Source organism: Cherax quadricarinatus, chromosome 36 (genome assembly GCF_038502225.1).
Source record: "Cherax quadricarinatus isolate ZL_2023a chromosome 36, ASM3850222v1, whole genome shotgun sequence".
In the NCBI taxonomy this organism is placed as follows: Eukaryota; Metazoa; Arthropoda; class Malacostraca; order Decapoda; family Parastacidae; genus Cherax; species Cherax quadricarinatus.
The window spans coordinates 2,762,087-2,789,506 of record NC_091327.1 but is presented as its reverse complement, the minus strand read 5'-3'; the positions used below and the strand labels follow the sequence as shown (position 1 = coordinate 2,789,506).

Genomic DNA, 27,420 nt, shown 5'->3' with positions numbered 1-27,420 from the left:
TGGAGCGTGGATTTAGTTTTTACGAGTAATTCCAGATGTTAGAAGACTGTGAGTAGCCGGCAGGGTCAAAGGTGAACCGTCACCCACCAGCTACTCCCCTCACAACCTTCAGCCTGCAAGCCTGTTGCAGCCGTTTCAAGCTTCCTGGCTTAGTTCGTGTGCTAATTGCTTCAATCTCCGAGGGGTTGACCCGGATTTTGCAATTAAGCCAGTCAGTAAGCCAGACTGTGGAAGTGAACGCCAGTCAGCCTATCATCCAGCCTGTCTCCTGTCATCCAACTGCTCCTCCTTGCTTTGTGCATCGTTACACGTCTTCCAGTCAGCCATTCTCGTGGGTTAAGCCAGTCAGCCAACCCAGCTTCTAACCCAGCTGAGAGAGAGAAGTAAGCCACGCAGTAAGAAGTAAGCCAAGTTCCTCTGAAGTATTGTCTATATCGCTTTGTGCTCTCTGTTGGATGCTAAGAGTGGTTTTCACCATTCCTGTGGCACAGAGTGGCTTATCAAGCCACCTTCGTGGGTAGTGGCGGGCGGTGCGTCAGCGAGAGTCTCTCCCTCACCGCTCTCCCTCCACACACACTCACCATCAACCACCACCACCAGCCTCCCACCTCATCTACCTGTGGTTGTTTGTACCCTTGTACCGGGTCCTAATACTGTTTTGGCTCACATAATTGGTCAAGAGATTGTAGGTGAGCGCCAACGATACCCAATTATGGAGTCCACCGAGTGAGCACATTTCTTCCGACAACAGTGAGTGTAGGAGGCGTCAGTCATCACCGCGCAGGACAACCTACAACCTACCCTCATCACCAGTAATCACCCGACTACTACAGACTTCAGTGATACTTTAGAGACATTTTTCTTGCATTTAAAGACATTTGCGTGTGTGAGACATTTATAGTAAATTGCTTGTGTACTCTAAACCTTGTGTTTTCAGTTTTTCTTTGACTCGTTATTTTTTACAATATTTTTCAGTGTTTTCACTTATCTTATATTTTTTTATCTGTGTTTTTTTTTTCTTTATGCTACTCCTGTCTCTAGTAAGTATTATTGTGTAGTGTACCAGTCAGTCACTCTGTGTGAAGTGATTCATTTTTTTTTATTGTATTCTTTCAGCGTTGTATTCTCCAGTAATTGTCATTGTATTTCATGCAGTGATATTCACCCCAGTATACCAAATTATCCATTTATTTCTATGTGTGTCTTTTTTCGTATGCCAGCAGTGTCTCATTCCTCTAATTTTTTCGCAGACTGTGTACCATTATTTTTGCCAGCAAATTTTTGTCGTATCAGTCACAGCAAGATTTTGTTGTAAGAATATACTAATAATGTTGTGTGCCCCGCCACTGTAAGTGTTATATTACCTGTTTTGTTCCTTTGTTTTATTTTATTCATATTTTTATATTTCTGTGAACAAATTCACTCTTGATACAATTTCAATTACTTTTAACGTAAAGTGTTTTCTTTACTCTGTTTGAGTAAATTGTTTTGTCTAATTTACAATTAAGAGTTAAAGTGTTCAATCAGTTTTTTCTTCATAATTTTATTTCATTATTTAACCTGAGTTTTCCCAGTGACACTTTATTACTGCAGTGATTATTTCTACATCTTATTTTGTTGCACTTGTTCTGCAGTGAATTATTTTGTTGCACTTGTTCTGCAGTGAATTATTTTGTTGCACTTGTTCTGCAGTGAATTATTTTCTTTTATTAATATTTTTACGAATTATATTTTAATTTTGTCTATGCATTCTTAGAAATTACTTATATTTCCCAGTTAACAATTTAGTAATTTTATTTTATACTTTTACATTGATTTAAAATTTAATTAATTAATTTCTTTATTAGCAAGAGTAAAGACAGCTCATTTTGCATTTAATTCAGTCTCCAGTAATATTTTTACTTGTATATTTCAATATAAATTTTTTTTTATCTTGACCAATAGTCCTTCACATTGAGTTGTTCTTCCTCTTGCAGTGTATCTTAGACATTTTTTTTATTCCTTCTGCAGAATTAGTTGCATATCTTTTATTTCAATTCTAGCATTTTATATCATTTTTATTGTTCATTATTTTTGCCTTATTTGTTCTCGTGTTACTTTGCCATTATGTCTCACATACCGTCAAGTGATACTTTAGTGAATGTCGATACTCAGACCTCTCAGGCTACTGCTGCTCCTGTCATCAGTCCTCACAGTTCCTTACCGACTGACAGACCGACCCAGACACCGAGATACTATAGTTATACTCGTGATTCCCTTGATGCGTTACCTTTATTCAATGGCCATGTACATAGTCTTGAAGCATGGTTTGCAGCCATTCGTTCTCGTGCTAGTGCTCTAGGTGAAGGTCCTCCTTCAGAGGAAAGCCTTATCAGACTTGCTAAGGAAGCTCTTTATCGATCCCCTGCTGCTGTTCACGTTGTTGATCTCCTTGTTATGCGAGACTTCAGGAATCTTACTAAGTGGTCACAATATGAGGAACTGATTCGTTCTTTCCTTGTCCCAGTAAAAACAGCTGATCCATATGTCGTTCTTAGGGAACTAGTGAATGCTACACCCATGAGTAATGAATCGTTGAGTGCATTTGCTGTTAGATTAGACAAACTTTTATCATCATTTATCAATGCTGTCCAATCATCATCTTTTCTCCCTGAAGAAGCTAAACCATTTACAGAATCGCTTGCTAAAATAGCAGCTTTTGGAGCAATTAAAGAACTAATGCCACCTGCTTCTGTGTGTGCTTATGAGGCTCATCCTCCAACTGTGACGATGGAACCACTTACAGCCTTAAATCATGTACGTTCCTTGTGCCCCCAGGGTACTTTCCCTTGTATCAAAAGTAATGTCACACATATGCCTCAGTCTGCACCACCTCTTGTTTGCGCCACAGAGACAAATCGTGGTCGTCAACCATCTCAGAGATCACCAAGAACCAGTGTACAGAGTCGTTATACACCTCGTAGTATTCATAGTACATTCAGTAACCATAGTCGGCGGACTTGTTATAACTGTGGTTTCCGTGGCCATATTGCAATTAATTGTCCTGATAGTTACCCTAAGAGACGTCGTACTGATGATGAGTACCCAGATCTTCCCTACTGTACTTATCATAGAAAACATGGACATGACACATCTGAGTGCAATGCTCTCTATAACCTTCAGTACTCTAGGTCTTTCCGTGGTCGTTCCAACCGCAGAACCCGTAGAGGAAACAGATATCGTGGTTCTCAAAATAACCAGAACCAGGCTCATTCTTCCAATTTTCAAACTAACCACAACCAGGCTGGTTCTTCCAATTCGGGGGAATTCGAGCGCCCCAGTCAAACCGTCCCATGGTGACAGTAGGTAATAATGAGTACACCATCCCCGTTCACAATTCCTTTGAAGCCTTAAGCAGTCTCGAGAATGACAATCCTGCTGATGATGTTGCTTCACATGTCTCTGACATAGATGATTTTGGGGATGAAGTAGAACAAGTCTTTTCTGATGACAATCCACCTTTTTGTTTGCACATAACTTCCAATGCAACCATAGGCCCTATAGTGCAAGCATCTGTTTATAATGCGCCCGTTCATTTGTTCATGGACTCTGGTGCGCAAGTCAATATTATTAGGTCTAGTTTGTTTAAGGTTAAGAAGTTACGACGTGTCCTTCTCGTAGAACCGACTCATGTGTCCTCCCTTAGTGGAGTAGCTGGTTCTCACCTGCGTGTCCGAGGTCGGACTTCCCTAACCTTTTCTATCCAAGGTAGAGACTTCACTGCTTCCTTCCTTGTTGTCGACCAGATTACTTTCCCTGGTGACCTTCTACTGGGCTTTGCTTCCATGCGAGACTTACGCATTGTGCTCGACCCTTATCGATGGCATGCCCAAACTGACGACTTGATCGTTCCATTCTGGGGTTACCAGCTTGGATCAGAAATCTGTTATACTGCTGCAGAGTATGATGTACGGATTAAGTCCTTACAAGCTAATGCATTCTCCAGTAGCGTACCCAAGCGGTCAGGCACTGGTAATTCTGTCACTCCCATCAGTGTTCCACCTATACCTTCAGACTTGCAGGATAGTCCGATGCCTCAAGTGTTCGAGGACACTCAGATTGCCTTGAGTGCACAACCTATCCCTGAAATGACTGCTAGTTCAAGTAGTAGTTTCTCCACAGGGGACGCCTTGTCGGAAAACGATTACTTGAAACTAGTAATGCCATCTCTTGTTGATGTCACATGCCGTCTGCAGAAAGACGTTTCTGTTGCGGCTAGTGCTCTCACTAGAGTGTCTGTTGTTGTTCCTAGTGTTCCAGATGGTGATAACGTCCTAGTTGACAGTGATTCTTGCAAAGTAAAAGGTCTATTTGTTGAACCATCCTTACATGTTGTAAGGGATAGTAAGATCCATTTCTTCCTGGCCAACACTTCTGGTCACAGTGTTCGCCTCAGAGCAAATACCAATCTTGTTGACCTTGTTCACTATCCTTACCCTGTTCAGGTAGAGGATGAGTTGTCACCTGACCAGTGGGTCGGTGCTATTTCTGCCGGGGAGACCTCATCCACTTCACTGGATCAATCTGTTCCACCAGTTGAGGAGAAAGACTTAGCTCCCACTGACTTCCCAGATGAAGTCAAGCGTTTGTTGACTCTGTTGAACAAACGTCGTAAAGCCATTGCTTTACCAGGTGAGAAGATGGGTATAACGAACTTATTGTCCCATCGTATTCCACTTGAACCTGGTACTAGACCTATCTACATACCTGCGTACAGAATGCCTCATTCACAAGTTGCTGTCGCAGAAGAATTGATCAATCAAATGCTTGATGATGGAGTTATTGCACCTAGCAATTCCCCTTGGAATGCACCCTTGATACTAGTACCTAAGAAGGATGGTACTTGGCACCCAGTAATTGACTTTAGGAAGTTAAACGCGAAAACCATTCCAGATCGCTTCCCACTTCCTGTACTGGGTGATCTTTTACGTAACATAGGAGATAACAAAGTCTTTTCAACCCTAGATTTGTTACAAGGGTTTTGGCAAGTCCCTCTTCACGAGGACAGCCAAGAGCTAACTGCATTCTCCACTCCTACAGGTCATTATCACTTCCTCCATATGGCGTTTGGATTACGATCTTCCCCTATCACGTTCTCAAGGCTCATGACTAATATCTTTAGAGGTCTCATAGGTAATGCACTTATGGTGTACTTAGATGACGTAATCGTCATGTCTAAAGACGTGGATACACACTTGAAAAGACTTGATGTAGTACTTGGTAAGCTTGAAGAAGCCAATTTAAAGATCAAACTGTCTAAATGTCAATTTTTCAGATCAGAAATTAAGTTTCTTGGTCACGTAGTCACTCCTAGAGGGGTTACAACTGACCAAAGTAAAGTAACTGCAGTACTAAATTTTCCAACTCCCAAAACTGCTGATGCCGTAAGATCCTTTGTGGGCTTAGCAGGTTTTTATAGATCCTTCATTGCCAATTTTTCTTCCATAGCTGCTCCTCTAACCGAGTTGCTTAAGAAAGATGCTCCTTTTGTTTGGACCTTCCGTCAAGAAAGAGCATTCCAAACTCTAAAAGAAAAGCTAACATCTGCTCCAATTTTGAAATTTCCAGATTTTTCTAAGCCCTTCTATCTGACAACTGATGCTAGTTCAATTGGCATAGGTGCCGTACTAGCTCAGAAGACCGATGGCAAGTACAACGCAGTTGCATTTGCTAGCCGAGTCCTTACGAAGGCTGAACGTAATTATACAGTAACTGAGCAAGAAGCTTTAGCAATAGTATGGTCTTTAAAGCACTTCCGAGACATTATTTATCAGTACTCTGTTCATGTCTTGACAGACCATGCTCCACTGATACCCTTATTCCAGAACAAACAACCTACTGGAAGGTTAGCCAGATGGACCCTGACTATCCAAGAGTTCAATCCCACCTTTGAGCATTTACCTGGCAAGTCAAATGTAGTCGCAGATGCCTTATCGCGACATGTTAGTATAGTAACTGCAGACCCTCCATTTAGTGCTGAAGATGTAAAGAATGCTCAACGAACAGATCCCATGTGGTCTGGTGTGATTCGATTCCTGCTCCAGGAAGATCTTATTCTGACTGTGAAGCCACCAGCACCCATCAGTGACTTTCTCATGAACCAAGAATTACTGTATCGAACAGCCGAGTTGGGTACTCCTAGCAGAAGAGTATACCAGTTAGTAATTCCACAGTCACTAGTGAATGTAGCCTTACAGCTAGTTCACGATGTACCAGGTGTTGCACACCCTGGTATGGATCGTTCAGTAAAACAAGCCAGATTGAAATACTTTTGGCCTCGTATGGCAACTGATATTTCTGAGTATGTTAAGAAATGTAGTGTCTGCATGCAACACAAAGGCAATGCTAATGGTCCTAATCCAATCCAAGTGTATCCAACTACTAGCGAACCTTGGGAAAGAGTTGCGCTAGATTTGTTAACTAATTTCCAATGTTCCCTCCAAGGTAACAAACATCTGTGTGTTATGGTAGACCATTTCACCAGATATTGTGAGTTAGTTCCTATTGCAGATAAGACTGCCGAGACAGTAGCTAAAGCGTTTAAAGAACGCATTATCTGCAGGCATACCACTCCTAAGTCCCTAGTAACAGATAATGGAGGTGAATTCTGTAATGAGATTCTTGAAAATTTGTGCACCTTGTACAAGATCTCTAAATCCACCATTGTTCCTCATCATCCTGCCAGCAATGGGTTAGCGGAACGAACCAATAAGAAAGTACTTGATGTCTTGAGAGCCACTATCAATCCCAACAGTGAAACTTGGGATGAAGTTATACCTGATGTGCAGTGTGCTATAAATTCTGCTTACAATGTTTCTATAGGTGACACTCCACATTATGCATTGTATGGTGTAGACAAACGTTTGCCTTATGAGTTGTTATATTCTAATCCGAAACCAAATTACAACCCTGATGATTTCAAAGCAACTCGTACCAGCTTAGCTCAAAGTGTTTTTAGAAGAATCCGTGAAACACTTCATAAATCAACAGCAGAATTTACAAGAGTCGCAAACACTCGAGCAAAGCCATCCAAAATCAAAGTAGGTTCGAGAGTTATGCTGATTAACTTTAACAAAACGTCTGCAATGCCAAAGCTTGATCAAAAGTTTATTGGTCCTTATCGAGTAGTTGAACATATCACTGGTAATAAGTATAAGGTTAGAGAGATTACTACTGGTCAGTATAAAGAATCGCATTTAGATCATATGAAGTTAGTATGTGATGATAATGATGTTCCAACCCAGACTAATGTGACAGACTCTGACAATCCTCCTGATCCTGTCCTCTCTTCCTCTGATACTCAGTCAGACGATCAACCTGAATGTCGTTATTCCCTACGTACACGACAGGTATTGAGAAATCCTCAAGTATCATTTGTAACTTCCAATTCAGATTTGCCTCAAATACAGCATGAGTTAGCCAATGCTACAGAGTTTGATCCTCCCAGAGATGACACCCATTCTGCATATGTCAATCTCACCCTAGCAGAGTTGGGGTTAAATGTAAATAACCTGTATAGATGAATAATTACAGTATCAACTTATCAGTATTCAAGAATTTTTTTTTTGTGTTCATGTTCTCTTCGCATTCTGAGAGTTAACAGTCTAGATTTGAGTGCACCGAATCTGCCTTTCTGTTAAACACTCTTTCTTTGTATATATCCTCCCTCAGAATCCGTAGATCACATGAATACAGATCGATCGATCAAAATTTTTTTTTATCACTTGTAATCTCAACGTTGAGTTCGATGTTCATTTGTTGAGTTTTAAGTTGTGCTATATTATACCTTGTATTGTATTACAGTTTCAGTTACATAAGCTTCCATTCCAATGTTCTACTTATGTATGTTATAATGTTTAATTGTTGTGTACTTTAACATTGTATAGAATCAGCCCAAGCCGTATACCTGCCATCTCTAGTTTGTATTAGTTGTATGTCGGGACGACATACGTTAGCGTCGCCGAGCTCTCAGTAGTAGTAACCAGTTACCAGTAACCACTGTGCCAGTTGACTCACGACCAACCGTCTCTGCCTGAGTCACTGTCTATTCATATTGTGTTGACCTGGCAGTATTCAAAGACCCTCTCACATATGGGTACTGTGGGCGGCCAGTCAGTTAGTTGACGAGAGTGAGCGAGGAGACAAGGTAACGGCTGTCAGGGCTCTCTCCACATATCTGTAATTATACGTACTACCAGCCTACGTGAGTATTTCTATACCTAATTCCACGTGTCGAACTCCGTGTCGAACTCCCACATGATATGACGTGTGACCCACGCTGTGACCGTGTGACGTGTGACCCACGCTGTGACCGTGTGACATGTGACCCATGCTGTGACCGTGTGACGTGTGATCCACGCTGTGACCGTGTGACGTGTGACCCACGCTGTGACCGTGTGACGTGTAACCCACGCTGTGACCGTGTGACCCACGCTCACCGAGACGTGTGACGTTTGACCCATGCTGTAACCGTGTGACGTGTGACCCACGCTCACCGAGACCGTGTGACGTGTGACCCACGCTGTGACCGTGTGACGTGTGACCAACGCTCACCGAGACGTGTGACGTGTGACCCATGCTGTGACCATGTGACGTGTGACCCACGCTGTGACCGTGTGACGTGTGACACATGCTGTGACCGTGTGACGTGTGACCCACGCTCACCGAGACCGTGTGACGTGTGACCCACGCTGTGACCGCGTGACGTGTGACCCACGCTGTGACCGTGTGACGTGTGACCCACGCTGTGACTGTGTGACGTGTGATCCACGCTGTGACCGTGTGACGTGTGACCCACGCTGTGACCGTGTGACGTGTGACCCACGCTGTGACCGTGTGACCCACGCTGTGACCGTGTGACGTGTGACCCACGCTCACCGAGACCATGTGATGTGTGACCCACACTGTGACCGTGTGACGTGTGACCCACGCTGTGATCGTGTGACGTGTGACCCACGTTGTGACCGTGTGACCCACGCTCACCGAGACATGTGACGTGTGACCCATGCTGTGACCGTGTGACGTGTGACCCACGCTGTGACCGTGTGACCCACGCTGTGACCGTGTGACCCACGCTGTGACCGTGTGACGTGTGACCCATGCTGTGACCGTGTGACGTGTGACCCACGCTGTGACCATGTGACGTGTGACCCACGCTGTGACCGTGTGACGTGTGACCCACGCTGTGACCGTGTGACGTGTGACCCACGCTGTGACCGTGTGACGTGTGACCCACGCTGTGACCATGTGACGTGTGACCCATGCTGTGACCGTGTGACGTGTGACCCACGCTGTGACCATGTGACGTGTGACCCACGCTGTGACCGTGTGACCCACGCTGAGACCGTGTGACGTGCGACCCATGCTGTGACCGTGTGTCGTGTGACCCACGCTGTGACCATGTGACGTGTGACCCACGCTGTGACCGTGTGACGTGCGACCCACGCTGTGACCGTGTGACCCACGCTGTGACCGTGTGACCCACGCTGTGACCGTGTGATGTGTGACCCATGCTGTGACCGTGTGACGTGTGACCCACGCTGTGACCGTGTGACGTGTGACCCACACTGTGACCGTGTGACGTGTGACCCACGCTGTGACCGTGTGACGTGTGACCCACGCTGTGACCGTGTGACGTGTGACCCACGCTGTGACCGTGTGACGTGTGACCCACACTGTGACCGTGTGACGTGTGACCCACGCTGTGACCGTGTGACGTGTGACCCACGCTGTGACCGTGTGACCCACGCTGTGACCGTGTGACCCACGCTGTGACCGTGTGACCACGCTGTGACCGTGTGACGTGTGACCCACGCTGTTACCGTGTGACCCACGCTGTGACCGTGTGACGCGTGACCCATGCTGTGACCGTGTGACGTGTGATCCACGCTGTGACCGTGTGACGTGTGACCCACGCTGTGACCGTGTGACCCACGCTGTGACCGTGTGACGTGTGACCCATGCTGTGACCGTGTGACGTGTGACCCACGCTGTGACCGTGTGACGTGTGACCCACACTGTGACCGTGTGACGTGTGACCCACGCTGTGACCGTGTGACGTGTGACCCACGCTGTGACCGTGTGACGTGTGACCCACGCTGTGACCGTGTGACCCACGCTGTGACCGTGTGACCACGCTGTGACCGTGTGACGTGTGACCCACACTGTGACCGTGTGACCCACGCTGTGACCGTGTGACCACGCTGTGACCGTGTGACGTGTGACCCACGCTGTGACCGTGTGACCCACGCTGTGACCGTGTGACGTGTGACCCATGCTGTGACCGTGTGACGTGTGACCCACGCTGTGACCGTGTGACGTGTGACCCACACTGTGACCGTGTGACGTGTGACCCACGCTGTGACCGTGTGACGTGTGACCCACTCTCACCGAGACCGTGTGATGTGTGACCCACGTTGTGACCGTGTGACGTGTGACCCACGCTGTGACCGTGTGACGTGTGACCCACGCTGTGACCGTGTGACGTGTGACCCACGCTGTGACCATGTGACGTGTGACCCATGCTGTGTCCGTGTGACGTGTGACCCACGCTGTGACCATGTGACGTGTGACCCACGCTGTGACCGTGTGACCCACGCTGTGACCGTGTGACCCACGCTGTGACCGTGTGACGTGTGACCCATGCTGTGACCGTGTGACGTGTGACCCACGCTGTGACCATGTGACGTGTGACCCACGCTGTGACCGTGTGACGTGCGACCCACGCTGTGACCGTGTGACCCACGCTGTGACCGTGTGACCCACGCTGTGACCGTGTGACCCACGCTGTGACCGTGTGATGTTTGACCCATGCTGTGACCGTGTGACGTGTGACCCACACTGTGACCGTGTGACGTGTGACCCACGCTGTGACCGTGTGACGTGTGACCCACGCTGTGACCGTGTGACGTGTGACCCACGCTGTGACCGTGTGACGTGTGACCCACGCCGTGACCGTGTGACGTGTGACCCACACTGTGACCGTGTGACCCACGCTGTGACCGTGTGACCACGCTGTGACCGTGTGACGTGTGACCCACGCTGTGACCGTGTGACCCACGCTGTGACCGTGTGACGCGTGACCCATGCTGTGACCGTGTGACGTGTGATCCACGCTGTGACCGTGTGACGTGTGACCCACGCTGTGACCGTATGACGTGTGACCCACGCTGTGACTGTGTGACGTGTGACCCACGCTGTGACCGTGTGACCCACGCTGTGACCGTGTGACGTGTGACCCACGCTCACCGAGACCGTGTGATGTGTGACCCACGTTGTGACCGTGTGACGTGTGACCCACGCTGTGACCGTGTGACGTGTGACCCACGCTGTGACCGTGTGACGTGTGACCCACGCTGTGACCGTGTGACGTGTGACCCACGCTGTGACCGTGTGACGTGTGACCCACGCTCACCGAGACCATGTGACGTGAGACACATGCTCACCCAGACCGTGTGACGTGTGACCTACGCTAACCGAGACCGTGTGACGTGTGACCCACGCTCACCGAGACCATTCTACCCCTCATACTCACACTGCTGAAAAAGGAAAATAGTCCGGCTGTGACAACTCCCTACAAGCGCCCACAAATTGATAACATTATTCAAAATTATGGCGCACTTGTCCACATTAATATACAACAATGCAGGAACCTGCATAAGCCTGAAGGAAACCACTAAAGGTACTGACATAAAAATGCACTTAATATGCAGCTGCATAAACTTGTTAGCATTGCAACAAACGGATCACCAGGTATGGTAGGTCAAAATACTGGCCTAGTTAGGGAATCGACACATGATCTCAACTATCCTGAATTTTCTTTATCCATTGTATCTTCCACCTTGAACATTTAGTAAGCAAACACTTTAAGTTCAACAATGTCATAATTTGCAGTTTGGACATTATGAATTTCATTTGGAGATGTAAAAAACACCGTGGACTTAGAAATTTTATTGAGCTGGAGCTTGAAAAAATCAAATGACCTTTCATTCTACTGTATTGTAAGATAGCTATCATCTACCAATCTTTTGTAAGTTCGTTGCTCTTTTTAAACCAATCATTGCTTTGGTGAAGAAAAAAGAAAATGAAATACGTCACAACTGGAAGATCAGGAATGGGTACAGGATCTGGTGTTCTTGACAGATGTAATACATTATCTCCAATATTTAAACCTGGCACTCAAGGAAGGAACAAACTCATTACTCAACTTGACCAATCAGTTTTCAGAATAAGGTAAAGTTTTCTCAGAGACATCTGGCAACAAAGAAATCTGACCACTTTCCCAACCTGAAGTTCAGAAAAACTTTTCCTGATGCTGAAACTAAATGCAGTTTATTAATGCAATTCGAAGGAAACTTAAAAACACTTTATAATGATTTTGAGAACACATCTGAGAAACTAAAAATGTTAAAGCCATGTTTTGAATTTCTTGTGAATCCTTTAGTAATTAATGTCATCAACGATGGATGTCCTGTTGTTGCACATTTAGTGATTGATGTCATCAACGATGGATGTCCTGTTGTTGCAACTTTTGCCTCGGATGTTGCTTCAATAGAAACAGCTTATTGAGCTGCAAGAAGATGTCGGTTTGAAGCTCATCTCTATCTGAATTTTGGAAACAAATCCCAGAAGTAAAGTATCCCAGTCTTCACAAAACTGACTTCCGATTATTCCTTGTTTATGGGACAACTTTCTTCTCTGTAATGAAATTTATCAAGTGTTATCACCTCACTGAGTTTGACATCTTACCAGCCAGATTTTAAACCATTAACTGCAAAACTGAAGATTCAAAGTGAGTAGCATACTATATAGTTGTGTTTTTTATTGTTTATAAATAATAATAATATTTTCTGAGGCTCTTGGATATTTAAAAATGATGAAAAGTAGTATATGTTGCTCTTTTTATCGAAGAACTTGCCCACCCCTGTACCTTAAACCTCCATTATTAATACTTCCTCTTTCTTTAAATTTCAGCTTATCAGAAATACATCTTTTTCACACTGACTTTGACTAAAATTTTAATTATTTAACTAATAAGTGCCACAATTATTTCCATTTTCTAAGATTAGACTCTCACACTTCTAACCGTAGCTGCTTCTTCTCCGACCAAAACAACAACCTATCCAGGTCTACCTTATATTCTGCCTTATTTATACTATCTTATTTTCTGCCAACGGCAAACTTACTCATGTCGTTATGTTATCCTTCATCAGTGATATTTATGCTGAGTGTGAATAATAAGTGTCCGCACACTAACCTCTGTGGCACACCACTCGCAACAGGTCCCATTCCTATTTATCTTCATTAATGCAATCTTTTAGTTGCCTATCGGTCTTGGTTCTGACACATCAAGTACCATAGCGAAAAGTTGCTAAATTCGTATGGCAAAAACACCCATGCTCTTCAGTAACCTCAAGATTACCAGTCAGATACATTAGAGACTCCTTGTTTGCCAGAAATAAGTCCCGCAGACTTTTTCCTCTAGTTGGTTCTAATACAAACTGTTTAAAGAAAATAATCCTGGATCATTTCAAAATAGTTGCTAAATTTTAGTTTGCCTGTGAAATTGATGGAACTGATTTGACTAAAGTTAAAATCTCTCATTGAAACTATATTTTCGTTTCTAGATTCATGAGCAATTTCACCCCAAAGAAGTTTATTGTTGTCACTATCTACGTTTGGGGGTCTGTAGATCACATTTTAGATTAGCTTTGCATATCCTTCGAGAAAATGCAGTTAAACATATTCCGTGACTGTCCTTTCAGTCTTAGTATCGTTTCTGATAAAACAGTTTAAAATTTCCCTAACATTCATAAAAACTCTGTCCCTTTATTAATGTAGAATAATTTATGCCTCAGCCAGATATGTCCCAGCAATAATGTCTATGTTACTTGCACATGCAATTAGTTTTAGTTCACCTATTTTATTCTTTTGTTCTGGTTATTTGTATAACAGACATTAAGGAAGTAATTACTTCGCTCTTCTTCCCTGTCTCGTTTTATTTGTGAACTCATTTTCCTTTTTTAACATGAACTATTTTATGAGATATTATTTTTCTGAACGTTTGCTTAACATAAATTGGCAATTTATACTCTTTCTGCCGATAATACTATAACTCCTTTGTTTCCCACACGCACCACCATTACCGCTGTCTTCTGTCAGTTTAAAGTCTTAGACAATTTTGCAATACCTCCTTCAACTTTTGTCAGTGCTGTCACTCCTGTATCAGATAAATGCAACCTATCCATTGCATACAAATGCTTGCGAGAGGAATTCCAAGTTCCTTGCAGCACTTGTCCGTCACGAAATTTACCCCTAGGCTTCAATTTCTATGAAAAACCCTCTTTGTTTATATCTCTATTTTCGAAAATGCACCTCTCATCTTCCATTCTAATTATAATTTACTTACATTCACCATTTTAACTCCTTTCCTCTTGAAAAGCCTTATTTCTCAAAAAAAATATGACAAAGGATCATAAGCTTGCTCAAAAACCATCTTATCTCAGCTTGCATTTCTTGTACATTAAGTTGAACAGCATTTACCTTCAAGGTGCTATGAAAATTGTAGGCATAACCAAAATATGGAAGTATCAGACTTGTAAAAATGATTGAAGTGTTAGACCTATCAAAAATTATAGTTATGAATTCATACAATGCTGATCAAAACTTTATTTTACACAACTTTTAACCTTACTTGTTGGCTTGTTTCCCCAGTCACCAAATGTTCTGGTAGTAGTTGACATAAGACAAATTAAGGAACCAAACAGAATTGTTACCACACAGGTACAAGTTGTTGAGTGTGAAGCCCAGAACCCATGAAGAAGCCCAGATAGTGCAACATATTGTGAGTAGTTGGCTGCTGGACCAGTGGTCGTGGGCCAAGACACCAGGGGCCGGAGTTGACGTGTTGGTTCCTCCCAGGCTGGTCCACCGTTTCCGCAACACTCTTGGTAGACGACACATCCCCGTCACTATTAAGATCAACGACGTTCAGACGTAAGTCTCATCAAACATGATAGTTTTCTTGGCTACTGCAGCTAGAAAAATTAAAAAAATTTGTGAAAAATTCGAATATAAAAATGTATCATATTTCTTTGAAAAAATATACAATATGGGCGAAGAGCAAATGCGATAGTTTGTATAGAACATCTGCAATACATAAAACAATATAAAACTGGGTCATTACAAAGGCGACTTGTATTACCTCACACCGGCTATATTCTCTGAGGTGTGTATTTCTCCAAGCGCACGTGTGCTGAGAATTTGCTTTAATCCCTATTTTAGGGACTGGAGCAGCCTTAATGGTACTCTGTAGTCGATAGACTTGAAACCCCATTAACCAACCAACCAATAACCCATGTATAGTTGACAGCTATAAAATAAACATTAGCTTCTGTCCCTGTCCCTCAGGCTCATCGAACAACAAGTTACCAACCACAAGAGGAGCCACACTTTGCCTCGCAAGTTTGATCACACCGACTACCATGAACTGGACGAGGTCAGTAATTTATTGGGAGCATCACAGTGACAACTGAAACAGCAGTTTTTATGGGTTTTGTATAACATCGATTTTACTAATACTTCTCAAGACTCCAGCTTCGGTTTTGCCTTACCTCATATTATTAAGCATTTCCATCTTTGTTTTAACATTAGATCTATTCTATCCTGGATGGGTCCGTGGCCGACTTCCCCGCTCTCTTGTCGGTGTACTCTGCTGGTGAGACCTATGAGGGCAGGGATATTCGCGTCGTCAAGGTATACAACCAAGTAACAGTAGAACTTGGATATGTTCACATAATTTGTTGATTTGATTCAGATTAAATTCTTAGCATACACCAAAACAGACACCAAACACATTTAATAAAGCTTGACCATGCCAGGTTTCCACCGGAGGTTCTAAGCCAGTAATATGGATTGACTGCGGGATCCATGCATGTGAATGGATCAGCACGGCCACTTGCCAGTACTTCCTGGACCAGCTGACAGCTGGGTATGGCAACGACAGTCAGGTGACGACGCTTCTAGACAGCTACGACTTCCACATTATGCCTTGCACCAATCCCGACGGCTATGTCTACACATGGACTGTCGTGAGTTACTTGCTTTTGTTAGCAATAAAGTTGAGGAGAATAATTCTTTTGACAATTCTATTGGTAAGACTAAATTTGTTGGCAAAAGCTGCGACAAAAGTAGATCTGCTGGTATTAATTGCAAGGAGATTATATTTGGTAATGCTGACAAGGACAGTATTTTTTGGTAATTTTGGCGAAATTAGTTAATGGAATGCCTAACAAATTTTAGTGTGGTGAAAATTGTTACATCGGTAAACAGATGAGAATGTTTGTCTCTGCCCCGGTGTACCTACGTGCTGTTACTCCTGTCAGACTAGTAGGGGGGGGGATGTAGTTGAACGGCTCACTTTCCCAACTTATAAGAATGCCATGTGCCACACCTGCCCGCTAGGTGCCATGTGCCACACCTGCCTGCTGGGTGTCATGTGCCATACGTGCCTGCGAGGTAGCACTTGCAAAATAAGAGAATAAGCCCAAGTTGTTCACTAGGTTCCTGAGAATTGCAGAGTTTATGTCACTGACATTCTGATATAATGAAAGTAATTAACTGTTATTATTGCCAGCAGGTGTCAACAGCACCCCAGAACTACCTAGCTACTCAGAAGACTTCCCAATGAATAATAAAGACACAATACAGAGACTATAACAATGCACAGATATCTCGCACTTCAGAAACTGAAACTTATGACGACTTTTCGGTCCCACGTCGAACATTAACTAGTCACACAAGGAAGCACGAAGGAAAGGGAGCCAGAATATATACGAGAGGGAAGCGGGAGACAGTATCGTTCCAGTCACGGTATTATGCCTTTTTATTCTTTATGGCTCCTGCAGGTAAGCGTCAATGGCTTCCAATTTTTCTTTGATGCTCTACCTTCTAAATGTCTTTGATCATATGAGGTTGCTCTTGCTTCCATGCGTCATAAGAACCAGCTTCACTGTCTTTGTGGCCGTCTTGCTGTGCAAGTTTTTCCCATTTCCTTCTCCTATTGCCTCAAATTCAGCACCTTGGGCTATCCCTTTCCTGATCAATCCCGTGTCTTCAACAGCTCATACTTTCTACTAAGTGTAAAGCTGATGTTGCCTTCCTCACCCACCGTCACTACCAACGTGCTATCTTGTCCTCTCTCTCACACGATCTCTATAACCTTCTCCTATCATTGCTTTCGATACTGTTTGCCTTAATTCGGAAATTCACTTTACTAAACTACAAAACAAACTTCATTGTATTATCTCCGACAGCTCTTGGTTCAAATTCTCCCTTACTGTGTTAGTTACTAATCTGTCTTCTGTAACACTTTCCCAGCATCAGCCTAAACTTCTTGGTTTTAGACTTTCATTTACCACTCACCTGCCCCTCGTGCTGGCATTGACCTAATTTGCTTCTCTGATTTTTTTTCGCTAGTTTTACTCTGAACAATTTTCTGATCTGTCCACTTTTCGTGATGCTCGTGTTTCTGTCCATGAAAGGCTGTTTTCTAAGAATTCCTCGTCGCTATCAACTTGTCGTTTCTTAAGTGTACTAATATTGTTAACTTTTCTGACAAAGGTAATTCAGTGGTTGCCCTTGTGAGTAAGAATTTCCTCGTAAAGCTGAATCCCTTTCACGCATCAACACTCATCCCGTCTCCAACACTCTTGATAGTATTAAAAGTACTATCAGCCACAAACTTAAGACCTCTCTTATCTCTGTCCTCCTAACTTTGATCTTGTTTAACGTTTCCGTGTTATCTATCCCTCTGTACCTTATTTCTATGGTCTTCTTAAAACTCATAAACTTGGAATCCCTCCAGAGGTTCACTCTCTGTAGATGTCTTCCTTCCATTGTCAACTGCTCCAAACTTCAGAACACTCGTATTTGGCCTTTATCTCCTCTCAGTGCCTCTTCACTTTGCCTATATTTTCAATATGTTTCCTGTCTTCTGACTAGGGGGGGGGAGTTCTGTCAAATGAGGGTTTTCTCCTGCCGAGATTTTTTCATGCTTCTATGGGCAATTAGCTTTCCTGGAGTGCTCTTCTTTTCTCTTTTTTCTTAGACTTCTTCCACTATTACTGTTACTACTACTATTATTTATTCACTAACACACCACTCTCTGCTCCTTTATTCACTACCACCACTACCTTCTTATTGCCACAAATAAATAACAAAAAGGCACAATATCATGAATGGAACAATACACAAATAACCCGCACATAGGAGAGAGGAGCTTATGACGACGTTTTACAAAGTCACACTTTGTGACTTTGTAAATGCTCCTCTCTCCTATGTGCGGGTTATTTGTGTATTATAATAATAATATCTTTATTTACTACAAGTACATGTGCAAGGTATACAGGCCTACCTGACATCAATGACATACTACTATATAGAAAGCCACTTGTTATGGTGAACCTTTTGGGCAAATTAAGTCAGTTTTGTTCCAGGATGCGACCCACACCAGTCTACTAACACCCAGGTACCCATTTTAAACTGATGGGTGAACAGGGACAGCAGGTGTCTAATGGAAACACGTCCCTAATGTTTTCCAGTTATACCGGAGGAGATTCGAACCCCGGACCTCAGCGTGTGTAGCTGAGTGCACTAGAGATCGAGCTACAGGTCACCTCTATCACTGCTGCACTGCTCCTCCTCCTCCTCCTCCTACTACTACTACTACTGCTACTACTACTACTACTACTACTACTACTACTACTACTACTACTACTACTTCCACTACTTCTTCAGCATTACTTCTCCGTCCCTTTCTACCACTTCTGTCCCCCGCCCTCCTCTAGTACAGTCGACCCTCAACTAACGGCGGCATTAAGTAACGGCAATTTCGTCTAACGGCGCTTTTTGCCGTAGAAAAAATGCCTTAACCAACGGCGAAAAACTTAACCAACGACGTCAGTGTGCCATTGTTTACAAGCTGTTGCGGTCGGTTTCCACGTGTGCCTCCCATACATTTTGGATTATTCCTCTGTTTCTAGTGCTTGTAATCGCTAAATAAGCCACCATGGGCCCCACGAAACCTTCTAGAGCCAGCCCTTTGGTAAAGGATGTGAGAAACACGATAGAATTCAAGAAAAAGTTTGTAGAAAAATACGAAAGTGGTGGTGGTAGAGGGTGGTAGTGATGGTGTAGAGGGTGGTAGTGGTTGTGATGGTGGTAGAGGGTGGTAGTGATGGTGGTACTGCTTGTGATGGTGGTAGAGGGTGGTACTGGTTGTGATGGTCGTAGAGGGTGGTAGTGATGATGGTAGTGGTTGTGATGGTGGTAGAGGGTGGTAGTGATGGTGGTAGAGGGTGGTAGTGATGGTGGTAGAGGGTGGTAGTGATGGTGGTAGAGGGTGGTAGTGATGGTGGTAGAGGGTGGTCCAGTGATTCTCAAGCTGGTCCTAGTGGCATTAGAAAAACAAGAAGGGAGGTAACCCCACCAAAGGTCTTGGTACCTGAAGTCTTTGTGGAAGGGGATTCTCCTTCCAAGCAATAGACAATCCTGAATCTCCCCTGCTGCTGGCACATCACTGATCAACAACTCCACAATAAAGGTAAGTGGCATTTAATTATTTTTTTGTTTTGCATGTCCCATTCATTTCCAAATAAGGAAATGTATATTTCATGTAATTTTTTTTTTTTTTTAGACTTCAGGGTGTTAGGAACGGATTAATTCTATTTCCATTATTTCTTATGGAGAAAATTAACTCGACCAACGGCAAGCCCTCTGGAACGGATTAATGCCATTGGTTGAGGATCCACTGTATATATTTTTTGGGTCCATCCCCGTCTTGCTTATCTTTGTAACTAGATAATAGTCCATGATGAGAGCACCAGTAAGCTAGATTACTAATCACTGGTGCTTCAATTTGACGTGTGCTCTGAACGTCCATCCAGTGACTTGTGTGACAACGTACCGAGACTCATAAATTTTAAAACTTATGCTAAAATCGACGCAGCCGTCAGCTTTACCGGGCATGCCCATTTGTATACAGGCGTGAGAGCATGGTTTTTGCGCAAGTCATCCTACTCCCCCTGCGCATCTGGGTTCCCGTTCTCTAATTTGGACCACTCACAAGTCTTGTGTGATGGCGTCTGCTCGCTTCCGATTGGTTGAGAGACCAAAATGTAAACACTTCTAGCCTGTCATCGCCGAGAGCAGTTTTTTTTTTTTCATCGTGTGACACTCATATACTCCTGGATTTTACCCTCTACAATGTCGGTAAGTACTGATTGTTGTGTCTAGTCCATAAATGAATAGTTTAAACATATTTTGATATATATGTAAAGTCTGTGTGAGTGCACCATGCAATTGAAAAAAGTGCAAGAAAAATGGCCTGAAAATATACGGCCCCGCTGGCAAGTTCAGGTTATCAGTTTCAGTGAATAAATAATTATATTAATTTTTCTGATGCATATATGAATAGGGTAGTGGTTTGAATGTGTACAGAACGTTTTAATTGTCCTTCCAGATCAATGGGAAATTGTTCTATGGTGAGCCCTCCAATGAGAAGTCCAAATGTGTCTGCGTTTAGGAGCAAAGTGACTCAGATCTAGAGCCAGATGACCTGGAATTGCTTAACAGTGGTGATGAATACTTGCCACCGGATGCTGAGGTGTCAAGTGATGAAGAGGAGGGAGATAGGCCTTCCAAAAAAAAATAATAAATTAGCCCAGAAAAAGAAAGGTATTATGATCGAGGAGTACCCTGATGAAGATCTTCATGATGAGCTTACTCTTCAAGCTCAGACGCACAAGAAAGACATCCAAAATAACCCTTTGACTCTATACCAACATGAAAAGCCTCTTGAAATTAGCTGTCTATTCGATTATTTTAGCAATTTTTTTACTCGAAATATGATAGACAACATCACGTATCAAACAAATTTGTATGCTAAACAAAAAAGCATAGATACTACATTTGTAACCAAGTCTGAAGAAATCATGAAGTTCATAGATATTCTCTTGTTTATGGGTATTTGTCCATACTCATCCATAGATGATTATTGGGCAAGTGCAACTAAGGTTTAGGTTGCTTAGGTGTACAAATCATTTCAATGATGACACCCAAAAGGATAAGGACAGATTCTACAAAGTATGGCCTCTTTATAATGCACTAACTACTGCTTGCTTGAAAGCTCCGGCTACACCCAAGCAGTCTATTGATGAAGTTATGGTTGGTTTCAAGGGTAAAACCGCTGGAAACCTAAGGCAGTACATCAAAACAGAACCAGACAAGTGGGGTTTCAAACTATTTTGTCGTGCCAGTGAAGATGGAATCATACATAATATAATCATGTATGAAGGCAAAACAACTTTGGACAACCATCCCATAAAGCTGCCAAATGAAGAAACTAAATTACCAGTAAGTTCAAAGATTGTTCTGGTACTTGCAACAACTCTCAACAAAAGCAAGACAGCAATCTATGCTGACATTTTCTTTTCAAGTCTACCGTTGGTCACGTGACTAAGCGAAAAGTATAACTGCAGATACACTGTAATAGTACGTGACAATACGTGTGGTAAGCCAGAATTGATGCCTATCAAGCAAATGGAAAAGAACATAGTGCCCAGGTTCACTTTTAACTTCAAAACCAATTATGGTACCCTTGTTGTAAGATGGAAGGACAACAAAGCTGTCACTTTAGTGACAAATGATGTGGGGGTTCATCCTCTGGCTCTTATTGATAGATATAGCAAGGAATCCAAGACAAAAGACCAATTCCAGTGCCCTGCAGTCATCAAGAACTATAATACACACATGAGAGGTAATGACAAAAATAACATGTTGGTACATATGTACAAAACACCAATGAAATCCAAACGTTGGTACATGCGGCTGTTTGCCTATGTTCTTGATCTTGCTGTTGTGAATGCATGGCTTCTTTACTGCCGTGATTGTAGGTCACTCAAAACCAAATGCAGGCCACTGAAGACATTCAGGATTGAAATCTCTTTCACTGCAAGACCCGAAAGACAAAAGTTTAGACGCAGAAGCATGAGAACAACTCCAAGACCCTCACCAAGTACTTCCAGCGATCATGATTTGTCAACCTTGCAATTGCCATCTCCAGTGCAGTACCTCGGTGCAGAGAGGCCTGATGACTCTGTTAAGTTTGATTCAATGCTAGGTCACTGGCCAGTGAATGCCAAGATATTTACATGCAAACATTTCAGCCCAAAGAAAAATTCTGTCACATCCTCATTTTTGTGTCTTATGCGAAGTAAATCTATGTATCAAGAAGGGAAGAAATTGCCTCCATGGCCTTTCATTCTAGCAATCAGTGATCTAGAGTTAATGTTCTTTCTCAGGGAATTCATAAAAATGGGACTTTGCAATGTGTCCACATTGCTCTTTAGTTTACCTTTATATTTTTTGTAGACTTAAAAAATGTTTGGAAACAAGTTCCACTTATGTTTTTGATATTGTCTATTTATATAATAAATTAGAAAAATACTTATTGGTGTTTTATTAACCGCAGATTTGCAACATTCTGAAACTGACCCCCTTTACCGGGCAGGCCTGTATATATGATGGAGTCAAGTATTCGCAAAAGAACAAACATTTATTTTTAGAATTTCATTTACATAGGCTCAAACCCCTTACATTAAGATACTCTATCGGCTCATAGGAAAGACATTTCGAATTCTGCATTTTACTAGGTCTGCCCTGTATTCAGTTTTATTCCAGGATGCAACCCACACCAGCCTACTAACACCCAGGTACCCATTTTAATCTGATGGGTGAACAGGGACAGCAGATGTCTTATGGAAACGCGTCCCTAATGTTTTCCAGTCGTACCAGAGGAGATTCGAACCCTGGACCTCAGCATGTGTAGCTGAGTGCGCTAGAGATCGAGCTACAGGTCACCTCTATCACTGCTGCACTGCTTCTACTACTACTACTACTACTACTACTACTACTACTACTTCCACTACTACTACTACTACTACTACTACTACTTCCACTACTACTACTACTACTACTACTACTACTACTACTTCCACTACTACTACTACTACTACTACTACTACTTCCACTACTTCTTCAACATTATTTATCCATCCCTTTCTACCACTTCTGTCTCCCGCCCTCCTCTAGTATATATTAGTTGCAGTCTCCTAAGTGCTCCCAAGGCTCCACATTACTTTGTGTCTTCCACGAAGTGAGCACCAGCGAGCTGGTTACTAATCACTGGTGCTTCAGTTTGACGTGTGCTCTGAACGTCCATCCAGTGACTTGCGTGACAACGTACCGAGACTTATAAATTGTCAAACTTATGCTAAAATCGACACAGCTGTCAACATTTTGGGGGAAATTTTTTTACCAGTTTTTTTTTTTTTAATGTATCAAGATTTTTAAATACAACTTTGATATTAAATTTCTTAAGAAGAGAATGTATATCAAGAAAGTTTTCATGGTAAGGGAAAACCAACATATTTTTAGATGAACAAGGCTAGTTGTCGTTTCTTTGAATTGTAAAAAGTATTTCTAGCAATTTCAAAACATTTATTATTTAAATGTTTTGGGAATTTTAGATCAAGCTATTTCATAAAGCTTCAAGATTTCTTTGTCAATGAACTCTCGGCTGTAAACACTCAAAGAACTCAAAAACATCCATGAGAAAACAGAATGTTTAATTCTATCATGATGTGAAGAATAATAGTGCACATAAGAACAGTTATTAGTGGGTTTCCGTAAATTTAAAATTTAAAATCATGATTCCTTTTAATAATTAAAAGATCTTGAAGAGGAAATGAATTATTTTGTTTCAACTCTGCAGTAAAATTTATGGAATGTCCAAGACTGTTTAATTTAACAAGGAAATGGTTTACGTGTACATTATTAGGCATTAGACATATAATATCATGAACACATTAACACATTTGTATCACTTATCTCTATTCCATGTACAAATTACTGAGGACAAGTGCGAGTGGATTTCACATTGCCATACCAAACTTTTGAGTATACAACTCACCATTAAATACTAAATTAGCATCAACAATACAGAATTTAATAAGTTCAATGATAATAGGTGCTGGCAATGGAGACATTCAAAATATTGAGAAACAAAAAATACTTTTTTAATCAGGCTGTTCCATCAGAATTGAAACAGCATGTTAGGTCATTGCTATATTAAATTCAGAAGAGTTTGTAATGAACTCAAAAATAAACCAAAAAGAAAATTAAACGATCTAATTGAAAACAGTGATTGGACACAACATTTTAATAAAAAAAATTTGTAATTAACTTGTCAAATGAAATATCAGATAAAAATTACATGGCTGCTTTAGGTTTCGGTCTAATTTTTACAGATTCTAAAAAACTCATTTATGTGGAAATAGCAAAAGCCTTTTGTAACATAGAAAAATCCTTTGAATTATCCGGTTACGAAATTAATATAAGCAAGGCCATGGTTTATAGTTCAATAATAAAACAAAATATTCACAGTTGCCCTCAGAGATATTTTTAATTCATAATGAAAATCTTATTCGTAATAAAATTTGTATGTTACTAAAGCAGATAAAAATAAATGCAGTAGTAATTTTGAAAGAAACTGATTAAATTATACAGATACTTATTCCAGAATTAAAAGAATCCTGTAGATTCTGTTAACAGTAATTTTAATAAAACAATAAAACTTACTGAAAGGCAAAGATGAATTAATTAAAAAATTATAACCAACAATCCATCTTTACCATATATGTATTGATTAATAAAAACAAGCAAGGTAATCCAGCCAGACCTATTATTAGCTCTAGGTTCAATTTTCTATAAATTATTTATGTGGCTTGTAGATGTGTTGAGGCCAAGTTTTAGAAAAAAAAATATAATTTTAATGTTTAAAATAATATAAGATTTAGTGGATTTATTAAGCTGATATAAATGATTACAAAATAGTTAGCTTTGATGTTAATTCTTTGTTTACAAAAGTTTCAGTTGATGATTTAAGTTTCCCATCTGAAGAAGTTGTTAATTATGATTTACTTTGCTAGTGCCTACTATTATAGAGCTTATTAAACTCTGTATTGATGACGCTAAGGTTGTGTTTAATCGCGAGTTTTGCACTCAGAAATTTGGTACTGCTATGGGAATGCCTCTCTCACCTGTCCTTAGTAATTTGTAAGTGGAATATTTTGCAACAATATTCCTTAACAAAATCCTTTTGAATATAGATAACTAGTACAGATATATTAATGATGTTTTATGTCTTTTACTTAAGAATATAGATATAAAGTATTTCCTTGTTAAATTAAATAGTCTAGCTCATTACATAAATTTAACTGTTGAGTTTGAATAAAATAACTTATCCGGTTTTCTAGATGTTTTAATTATTATGGGGGAACCATAATTTTATTTTTAAAATTTACAGAAAAACAACAAATAACTGCTGTAATGTTTAATGTTATTTTTCATATCATGAAGGACTTAAACTTTTTGTGTTCTCATTCTCCAAAAAATGCTGACGACTGTATCTTCAAGATTCCCTGTAATATCTGTGATAAGGTTTATTACGGCCACACTGGGTAAAGTCTTGAACTAAGTGGACTAGAGTCTAATTCTCTGTTTATTCATGTGAGAGATTTTAACCATCCAACTGACTTTTAAAAGGCCAAGAAAGTTTTATCAAGCAGGTTCACGGTTGGGAGAAATGTAACAGAATCAAGTTTCATTAAAAATAGTTTTAACATAAGAACATAAGAAAGGAGGAACACTGCAGGAGGCCTGTTGGCCCATACTAGGCAGGTCCTTTACAATTCATCCCACTAACAAAACATTTGCCCAACCCAATTTTCAATGCCACCCAAGAAATAAGCTCTGATGTGAAAGTCCCACTCAAATCCAACCCCTCCCACTCATGTACTTATCCAACCTAAATTTGAAACTACCCAAAGTCCCAGCCTCAATAACCCAACTAGGTAGACTGTTCCACTCATCAACTACCCTATTTCCAAACCAATACTTTCCTATGTCCTTTCTAAATCTAAACTTATCTAATTTAAATCCATTACTGCGGGTTCTCTCTTGGAGAGACATCCTCAAGACCTTATTAATATCCCCTTTATTAATACCTATCTTCCACTTATACACTTCGATCAGGTCTCCCCTCATTCTTCGTCTAACAAGTGAATGTAACTTAAGAGTCTTCAATCTTTCTTCATAAGGAAGATTTCTAATGCTATGTATTAATTTAGTCATACTATGTTGAATGTTTTCTAACGAATTTGTCCATTCTGTAATATGGAGACCAGAACTGAGCTGCATAATCTAGGTGAGGCCTTACTAATGATGTATAAAGCTGCAGTGTGACCTCTGGACTTCTGTTGCTTACACTTCTTGATATAAATCCCAGTAATCTATTTGCCTTATTACGTACGCTTAGGCATTGCTGTCTTGGTTTAAGGTTGCTGCTCACCATAACCCCCAAGTCCTTTTCGCAAACTGTATGGCTAAGTTCTACATCATTTAACTTATAAGTGCTAGGGTTATGGGCACTCCCAAGCTTGAGAACCTTGCATTTATCTACATTGAACTGCATCTGCCACTTTTCTGACCAAGAATAGAGTTTGTTTAAATCCTCCTGAAGTTCCCTAACATCTACGTTTGAATCAGTTATCCTACCTAGTATTACACAAATAGGATTCATTTATAATTAATGCAATCAGGGAAGAATTTTAGATATATTCGACAAGTTAAAATCTTAAAGCTTTTTGGAGAATATAATCTATATTTGACAGTTCATTGACCACCTACCTACATTATCATAAAGAGTCAGGTGTTGTAAGTTGACCGCGAGGTGTAATCTCGTCCTTATATGCCTTTCTGCTGATTATTTTTACAGTTCCTCGATGATGTGAGAAATCACGAAAGTATTTGGAAGTTCACAAAATTTTTACACAGCAGTTGTTCTGTATATTATGATATCACCTGTTTTCTGTGATCTTATTGCATATATATATATATATATATATATATATATATATATATATATATATATATATATATATATATATATATATATATATATATATATATATATATATATATATACAAAACAACCACTGTGAAAGGATAGTGAAATTTCAAGCGTTTTCGTGACTTCTCACATTATCAAGGAACTATCAAGATAGTACATCAAAGGAAGGCATAGAAAGGGTCTCGACCACATCTCACTATCACATCCCACAACAAAGTAACACCTGACACGCGACGACACCCGACTCATAAGGAGGAACACTGCAGTACGCCCACTGGTCCAACTAGACAGGTCCTTTTCGACATCCCACTCACAAAATATTTGTCCTACCCTAGTACTCTACCCAAAAATTA

At 41.4% G+C, this 27,420-nt stretch overlaps 1 protein-coding gene and 1 long non-coding RNA gene across 5 annotated transcripts in view; both read left to right on the top strand.

Moving 5' to 3' along the window:
* LOC128702282 (carboxypeptidase B) overlaps positions 1 to 27,420 on the top strand; it is a 130,402-nt gene that overhangs the window by 26,732 nt on the left and 76,250 nt on the right. For all 4 annotated transcript variants that reach the window (XM_070091667.1, XM_070091666.1, XM_070091668.1 and 1 more), the window contains exons 2-5: positions 14,821 to 15,033; positions 15,448 to 15,535; positions 15,691 to 15,792; positions 15,918 to 16,127. In XM_070091667.1, the coding sequence (XP_069947768.1) occupies positions 14,821 to 15,033; positions 15,448 to 15,535; positions 15,691 to 15,792; positions 15,918 to 16,127 (613 nt within the window). The remainder of the gene's footprint in view (positions 1 to 14,820; positions 15,034 to 15,447; positions 15,536 to 15,690; positions 15,793 to 15,917; positions 16,128 to 27,420) is intronic.
* Positions 16,138 to 22,546, top strand: LOC138853653 (uncharacterized). The gene is made up of 2 exons (XR_011392831.1): positions 16,138 to 20,307; positions 20,558 to 22,546. It is a non-coding gene; the product is annotated as an uncharacterized lncRNA (long non-coding RNA).